The following is a 9,001-nucleotide window of genomic DNA, read 5'->3' as shown; positions in this document are numbered from 1 at the left end:
CTTCTTTCACCACTTCTATTCAGCATAGTATTAGAAGTTCTAGTCAGGACAACTAGGCAATAAAAAGAAATAAAAGGCATCCAGACTGGAAAGGAAGGTGTAAAATTATCTCTGTTTGCACACAATATGATTTTATATGTAAACCCTGCAGATTACACACACACACACAAACTTAGAATAAATGAATTCAGCAAAGTAGTAGGATACAAAATCAACACACACAAAACTCAGTTGCATTTAAGGGATAAAAGACTAGAGAAATTAATAAATAAAAATTTAATACAAAAATTTAAATCAGTTGCACTTCTGTACACTAACAATAAATAATCCAAAAGGGAAAGTAAGAAAACAATTTCAGCCAGGCGCGGTGGCTCATGCCTGTAATCTCAGCACTTTGGGAGGCCGAGGCGGGCAGATCACGAGGTCAGGAGATCGAGACCACCCTGGCTAACACAGTGAAATCCCATCTCTACTAAAAATACAAAACATTCGTGGTGGTGGGCACCTGTAGTCCCAACTACTCGGGAGTCTGAGGCAGAAGAATGGCATGAAGCTGGGAGGCGGAGCTTGTAGTGAGCCGAGATCGTGCCACTGCACTCCAGCCTGGGCAACAGAGCTAGACTCTGTCTCAAAAAAAAAAAAAGAAAAGAAAACAATTTCATTTACAATATCATAAAAATGCTAAAATACTTAGGAATACTCTTACCCAAGGAAGTGAAAGATTTGTACTTTGAAAACTACAAAATGTTGCTGAAAGAAACAAAAGAAGGCACAAACAAATGTAAGGACTTCCTGTGTGCATGGACTACAAGACTTTATATTGTTAAGAAGCCAATACTACCCAAAGGGATCTACAGATTCAATGCCATCCCTATCAAAATCCCAAAGACATTTTTTGCAGAAATAGAGAAATTATCCAAAACTAGAAAGGGGTATGAAAAAAAGAAAAAAAAAAAGTATTATAAAATTTATTAGGTTTTTTTTTTTTTTTTTTTTTTTTTGAGACAGGATCTCCCTCTGTCACCCAGACTGGAGTGCAGTGGTGTGATCTGGGCTCACTGCAACCTCCACCTCCTGGGTTCAAGTGATTCTCCTGCCTCAGTCTCCTGAGTAGATGGGATTATAGGCATGTGATACCACACCCGGCTAATTTTTGTGTTTTTAGTAGAGATGGGGTTTCACCATATTGGCCAGGCTGGTCTCAAACCCCTGACCTCAAGTGATCCTCCTGCCTTAGCCTCCCAAAGTGCTGAGATTACAGGCATGAGCCACCATGCCTGTCCTAAAATTTATGTGGAATCTAAAGAGACCCCACATAGCCAAAATAATACTAAAAAAGAAGAGCAAAGTTGGAGATCTCACACTTCCAAATTTCAAAACTTATTACAAAGCTACAGTGATCAGTGTGGTACTGGCATATTAGACAGATCTCTAAGCCAGTAGAATAGAAGAGAGAGACCAGAAATAAACCTTCATGGATATAGTCAAATAATTTTCAAAAAGGGTGCCAAGTCCATTCAATAAGGAAAAACAGTGCCTTCAACAAATGGTGATAGGAAAGCTGGATATCCACATGCAGAAAAAATGAAAAGGCACCCTTACCTTATACCATATACAAAAATTAACTCAAAACGTATCAAAGACCTAAACACAGGACATGAAGCTATAAAACTCTTAGAAGAAAACATAGAGAAAAATCTTCATAACACTGAATTTGACAATGACTTCTTGGATATGATACCAAAAGAACAGGCAACAAGGAAAAAAATAAGTAAATTCAATTACACCAAAATTTAAAACTTCTGGCCAGGCACAGTGGCTCACGTCTGTAGTCTCAGCACTTTGGGAAGCTGAGGCGAGCAGATCACTTGAGGCCAGAAGTTCGAGACCAACATGGTGAAACCCTGTCTCTACTAAAACTACAAAAATTAGCCGGGTGTGGTGGCACGCCTGTAATCGCAGGTACTAGGGAGGCTGAGGCAGAAGAATTGCTTGAACCTGGGAGGCGGAGGTTGCAGTGAGCTGAGATCGTGCCACTACACTCCAGCCAGGTGACAGAGAGTGACTCTGTCTTAAAAAAAAGAAAGAAATTTAAAACTTCTTTGCATCAACAGACAAAAACAACAGAGTGAAAAGCAATCCACAGAACAAGAGAAAAATCTTTATAAATCATATATCCAATAAAGTATTAAAATCCTACAACACACTAACAGGACCAAAAAACCTCAATTCAAAAATGGGCAAATAATTTGAATAGACATTTTTCCAAATAAAATATTAAATTGCCAACAAGGACATAAAAAGATGTTTTTCACCACTAATCATTAGGGAAATGCACATCAAAAACAATGAGATGCCACTTCATACCCATTGGAAGGACTATGATGAAAAAAGCAGAGATAACAAGTGTTGATGAGGAGGTGGAGAAATTGGAACACTTGTGCACCGCTGGTAGCAATGTAAAATGTTACAGCTGCTATGGAAAACAGTATGGTAGTGCACTATGCCAATGGGTTGTCCACACTAAGTTTCGCATCAATATGGTGACCTCCTAGGAGCAGGGCACCACCAGGTTTCCCTAGTAGGAGTGAACCATCCTGGGTTGGAAATGGAGCAGGTCAAAATTCCCGTGCTGATCCGTAGTGGGATTGCACCTGTGAATAGCCACTGCACTCCAGCCTGAGCAACATAGTGAGACCTTGTCTCTTAAAATAACACAAATAAAACAAAAAAATATTAAAAATAGAATTACTATATGATCCAGCAATTCCACTCCTGGGTATATACCCAAAAGAATTGAAAGTAGGGTCTTGAAGAGATATTTGCACATCCGTGTTTATAGCAGCATTATTAAAATAGCCAAAAGGTGAAAGGATCCTAGTGTCCATCCACAGATGAATGAATAAAATGTAGCACATACATACAATGGAATATTATTTAGCCTGAGGAAGGAAAATGTGACACACATTACAACATGGATGAGTCTTGAAGACATTATGCTAAGTGGAATAAGTCAGTCACAGAAAGAGAAATACTGTATGATTTCACTCCTAGGAGGTACTTCGAGTAGTCAAATTCAGAGAGACAGAAAGTAGAATGGTGGTTGTCAGGGGCTAGGGGAGGGAGGACAATGATTCAGTATTGCAAGATGAAAGAAGTTCCGGAGATGGACGGTGGTGATGGTTGCACAACAATGTAAATGTACTTAATGCCACTGAACTGTACACCTAAAATGGTTAAAATAGTAAATTTTATGTTATGTATATTTTAACACCATGTTTAAAATAAATATTTAAAATGTATTTTAAAAGGCTGGGCACAGTGGCTCACACCTGTAATCCCAGCAACTTCAGAGGCCATGAAAGGAGGACTGCTTGAAACCAGGAGTTTGAGACCAGCCTGGGCAACATAGTTAGACCCCTATCTCTACAAAATTTTTAAAAATTAACCAGGTATGGTGGTGGGCATCTGTGGTTCCAGCTACTCAGGAGACTAAGGCAGCAGGAAAGAGTTGGAAGCTGCAGGAAACTGTGATTGAACCACTATACTCCAGCCTGAGCAAGAGAGCAAGACCCAGTCTCTATGAAAGAAAGAATGAATGAATGAATGAATGAATGGCAAAGGATGACATAGTCTTCCATGCTGCACAACCACAGGGGGTTCCATTTACATAGTCTCTCTGGAGTTGGTTGACTTGGTCACCCTGAAACCCCAACTCTTCTACCTATGGCAGACATTGTTAATCAATCACAGGTCCTCCTCATCTCAGACAGCTCTCAGAATCCTTCTCCACGTGGAACCCAAGACTACCCCTGCTGATTCCTCACAGCTGACTTGTGACATGCCTAGTATTTCCCATCATTATCTCAAACAATGACCTCCTGAAAATACATCTGACAAAAAGAGCTGGGGACACAGATATAGCAGACCTGGTCATTCTTTTAATGGAAGGGGTATGCATTGTTGCACCTTACAAGCCTGTGAGCCCAAAGAGATTTCAAGTTGAATATCAAGTTGGTTTTCTTTGAGTTCATAGTGGCCCTCAATAAAGCCACGGGAATGGCAGGTGTGCCAGCGCCAATAGACCTGGATGATGCGGACAGCGTTGAGCAAACGACAGTAACGCTGGTGGACACACCACATGCGGACCCAGGACTGCAGCCTGACTGCTGCCCATTCCTGCTGCACATAGAACTCCAACACCATCCTCCGCCTCTTCGCCAGCAGCTTCTCCAGCACCTGTCTCCACCAGCACTGAATAATCCAAGTCCTGAGGGCTGCATGCAGCAGAGTGCGTCGCACCAGCGTGCCCCGCCACCAGGCCTGGATGAAAACAGCTGCAGACCTTTCTGTCATGATGATCTTCTCTTCTGGGCCTTACAAGAGAAAACAGAAACACTCAGGGTATGCCAGGAAGGGGCCCTGATCCTCTAGCAATGATGGCTCCTTCCTCTAAAGTTCAGCACTGGGCAGGGCAACGGCTGAAATCCAGGAGACCAGGTAGGTGTCCCCGCTCTGCCACCCACAGGTTAGTGGAAGTTCTCACCTCACTTGACCTCTGAGTCTCAATGTCCCCATCTGCAAAATAGGTGTACATCTGCCCTAGCTACCTCACCCCATTTTCCATGAACCTTGCTGGCCAGTCTAGAGCAAGAACACTGTGACCTAGAGGTAAAAGAGCTGCCATCTCCCTGGGATCCATGACTCTTCCCTTCAGAGCCCTCCCACCTGCTGGAGAAGTGGTATGCTTTGCTCCCCCTGCCCTCTTTACCCTGACTTCAGGTCAAACCCATAAGCTGCTGTGTTCCCTCCTCTTCAACAAAGTAGTAACAGATTCCTCCGCCTCACACACATTGTGAACAGCTTGAACTTCAGCTATGCATGCATCAGTACAAACATGCACGCTCCACCCACTAACACACATTTTGCCCCTTGGTCCCTGCATTCCCCACAGTCCCCACTTGCAGCCCGCAACCCTATGTGGTCTGGGATCACACTCTTCTGCCCCACTCTTGGCCACAATCTCCACTCTGTATCTCAGCCAGACTCACATCTCTCTGCCTGACAAGAAAATGGGGCCAAAAGACAGCCAATCCCCGTTCATTCCAGCTCTGCATACCCTGACATTTCACCTGTTTTTCTAGGACACCCTGATTGATGTCAGGTAACGAGGACAGGTGCCTGTTTCCCTCACTGAAGCCACTCTTTGTACAATAAATTACAGGGTCATAGATCTTTGAGTCACTCTGCTGGACCACAGGGGTCAGAGATGTCACTAGTTAAGGCTCTCTGGACCCAGCTACTCACGGACTTGCGGGTAAGGGTGTGGCCTGGTAGGGGTGAGGGTGTTGAGGGTGGAGTCGCTTCCCTCTTCTCCCCTTTGTTCCTTCCAGCTCTGTTCTATCAATGTGATTTCATCATTATCTTTGATGATCATTTAAAACAGCTTGCCATCCTTCTAGAATCAGAGTGTATGGGGGGAAATAGGGAAGAAAATAAAAGGTGCTCTCCCACTGCTGGGTACCAAGTCAAACACCGTTCTCACTGTTTCTAGACAGCTTCCTGGCTTTCTCTAGGACTTCAAACGGAGGCGGGGGGTCCTGTCATGAGTAACTGTGGGGAACTTACCCTCCCCTCTCAGAAAGTTAGTGTGGTTCTGACTGCCTCTTACAAAACATCTGATTGGGGACAGGTCGTAAAATCCCCATAGGTCCGGACTTTACTAAATTACCTATGGTTAGGGGCTAGATGGTTCCATCACCCTCCGGCCCGCACTCCTCCAATCAGGACTCCAACAGGAAGAGTGGAGGAGGGGCGGGACTTGTGATGTCATAAGGGCACCTGTGATGCAGGCACCAGGACGGCTTCCAGCATACGAGCCTCTTCTCAGGAAAACCTAGAAGACCCCAAGTACTGACCCATTGACACAAAGGTGTATAATGCTGCTCATTAAAATCTGGCTGGTATTCATTAAATGGCTTTCAGTTCCTTCAAACACTGGTATTCCAAATAACTATTAGAATGGGTTTGCTGTCTATGTACAGGTATAGAAAAGTACAAGATTTAGTAAGTGAAACAAATCAAGATGAAAGGCAAGGTGATCCCAATATAAACACACATTTATACACATGTGTTGTAAAGGCATTATCTTAAAGAGGGGGAATAGGAGGATGTACACAGAAACTAACAATGATATATCTGATGAGGACAGCGGAATTGGAGGGACACGATAAACTCCTTCACTGTGGCTAAGCCCCCTATGTCTAACCTATCTGCAGGTCAGTCTGTTTTTAGGCACCTGAGAGGACAGGACACACACAGGCCAGAAAACTCCATGAGGCCCCCAGGACTAGCCTGGGCTCCATCCAAAGCTTAAATGGGTTCAAGTGCTCTCCTGTCTTCCTCTGCCCCTGAGCACCTCAAGGCCATGATCAGATGGATTAGGGTGACCACTGCATAAGCAGTGCCCCTTTCTGCCTGATCGCAGCCTCGGAAGACCCAGCTGGACATGGTGAGGCCCTGGTCCCCCTCAGAGGCACAGCCCCTGGGGTCACTGCGGAGTGCACTGGGAATGTGTAGGGTGAGTATGGGAGAGGCTGATGTGGATCTGCAGGAGGAATGTAGGGAGGAGGAGGAGGTGCTTTGAGGATGGCGGGTGTGTCGGTTTGAAGTTAATGGAATGAGGGAGTGGGGAAGACAGCAATAAGGTGGGGGATGAGGAAATAGTGGGGTACAATGTGTAGGACAGGGAAAGAGCAGGAAGTCCCTATTTGAAGATAAAGGTCTTGGCCAGGCCCCCGTGAGACCTGTGTCAATTTAGTGCCTCCATCAGTCTGGCTCCAGAGTCAAGCCACTAGTAACCACATTCCCGTCCATGGTAATAGCAATGCAGTGACATTAGCCCCACTTCGCAGCTGAGAAAATGGAGGTGCAGAGATCATGCCTGGCTCACCTCACCCTGTTTCATAGCCGGTCAGCTGTGGAGCTAGCATTTGGTCCCAGCTCTGCTCCACCCTGAGCCTTGGCTCTAAACCACCACATCATGCAGACCCCAGCATCTCCAAGCTTTCCCAAAACTTCTGGTTCTCATCGTTTCTAGAAAAATCTCACTAAAAAACCTCCATCCTGAATCTTAAAAAATTAGCCAAGCAAAAGAAGCCAGACTCTGAAGAGGGCACACTGTGTGAATCCATGTGTGTGCACTGCGGTGGGGACAGCTGTCATCAATGGGGACACAGCAGTGGTTGCCCAGACTTTGGGATGGAGACTGAATGTGAACTCTGTGGGTAATAGAATGTTCTAGATTTTTTTCTGTCTGTGTCACCCAGGCTAGAGTGCAGTGACACAATCATGGCTCACTGCAGCCACAACCTCCTGGGCTCAAGCAATCCTCCAACCTCAGCCTCCAGAATAGCCACCACACCCAGCTAATTTTTGTATTTTTTGTAAAGATAAGGTTTCATTTGTGTTGCCCAGGCTGGTCTCAAACTCCTGAGTTTAAGCAATCTGTCTGTCTTGGCCTTCCAAAGTTCTGGGATTACAGGCATGAACCACCACACCCAGCCTAGAATGTTCTGTATTTTGGTTGCAAGATAGTCACACAGGTGTATAAACTTGTCCCCCAAAAATCAATGAAGTGTACATCTAAAATGGATACATGTTATATGCATATAAATTATGCTTCAATAAAAGCTGATTTAAATACCTCTATCCATCTCAGTTATGACACAGAGATCATCATACTAGGATCCAAGTGTGTTTGGGTGTTAGGGGAAGGATAAAGGTCCCTGCACTCCAAGGGCACAGGAAAGATCCCATTACTAAAGCCCAGTGGAACAGTGGGGCTGGAGTCCAGAAAGAAGGGAGATCCAGACAGGGAAGAGGCCCAGGGGCTGGGGCGCTCGTGGATGAGGTGACCCTAGAGGTAGGGTGGGCATGGGCATGGAATGGACATGGGGTGCTGCTGAAACTCCCAGATCTGAGGTGAGGAGGCTGGGCGCTTTGGGACTGGAGGAGAAGGGTGACACGGGGAAGGCAGGGGAGGGAGAAATAAAGAAACCTGGAGGGGTCGGGCATAGTGGTGCTCCCTGTAATCGCAGCACTTTGGGTGGCAGAAGAGGGAGGATCACTTGAGGCCAGGAGATCAAGGCTGCAGATCGTGCCACTGCACTCCAGCCTGGGCAACATGGCAAGACCCTGTGGAAAGCAGGGAGGGAGGAAAGAAAGAAGGAAGGGAGGGAGGAAGAAACCTGCAGGGGGAAGAAAGAGGGGAAACGTGGGAACTTGGAGTCTGAGAGAGAAAGGGGGAGCAGGGAGGAAGAAGGTGAAACAGAATGTGATTTACTTTTCTTTTCTTTTCTTTCTTCCTTTCTTTCTTCCTTCCTTCCTTCCTTCCTTTCCTTCCTTCCTTCCTTTCTTCCTTCCTTTCCTTCCTTCCTTTCTTCCTTCCTTTCCTTCCTTCCTTCCTTCCTTCCTTTCTTCCTTCCTTCCTTTCTTTTTTTTTTTGACAGGGTCTCGCTCTGTCATCCAGGCTAGACTACAGTAGTGTGATCTCAGCTCACTGCAATTTCCACTTCCTGGGTTCAAGTGATTCTCATGCCTCAGACTCTGGAGTAGCTGGGATTAAAGGTGTCCACCACCACGCCCAGCTAATTTTTGTATGTTTAGTAGAGACGGGGTTTCACCATGTTGGCCAGGCTGGTCTCAAACTCCTGACCTCAAGTGATCCGCCCGCCTTGGCCTCCCAAAGTACTGGGATTACAGGCATGAGTCTCAGTGCCCAGCCTTATAGTATTTTCTTATAGCAGCCTGGACAAACTAAGACAGGGGACTAGAACAACAGAAGTTTAATTGGCTCACAGTTCTGGAGGTTAGAAATCCAAAATCAATGTGTCAGCAAGGCTATGCTCCTGAAACCTGTAAGAAAAGGACCTTTCCTTTTCTCTTCCTAGCTTTGGGGGATGTGCTGACATCCCCCATGGTGTTCCATGGCATGGAGACA

General features: G+C 45.5%; 1 protein-coding gene across 1 annotated transcript; it reads right to left on the bottom strand.

Annotated features, from left to right (window-relative positions):
* Nucleotides 1-3,933: 3,933 nt before the first annotated feature.
* IQCF5 (IQ motif containing F5) lies at nt 3,934-4,371 on the bottom strand. Its single transcript, XM_007984427.3, has one exon. The coding sequence runs from the start codon at nt 4,354-4,356 to the stop codon at nt 3,934-3,936; it is 423 nt and encodes a 140-aa protein (XP_007982618.1). The 5' UTR covers nt 4,357-4,371.
* Nucleotides 4,372-9,001: the final 4,630 nt, after the last annotated feature.

The sequence above is a fragment of the Chlorocebus sabaeus genome, chromosome 22, assembly GCF_047675955.1.
Source record: "Chlorocebus sabaeus isolate Y175 chromosome 22, mChlSab1.0.hap1, whole genome shotgun sequence".
Classification (NCBI taxonomy): domain Eukaryota; kingdom Metazoa; phylum Chordata; class Mammalia; order Primates; family Cercopithecidae; genus Chlorocebus; species Chlorocebus sabaeus.
The sequence above is the reverse complement of the archived record's forward strand: the minus strand, read 5'-3'. Positions and strand labels throughout refer to the sequence as shown.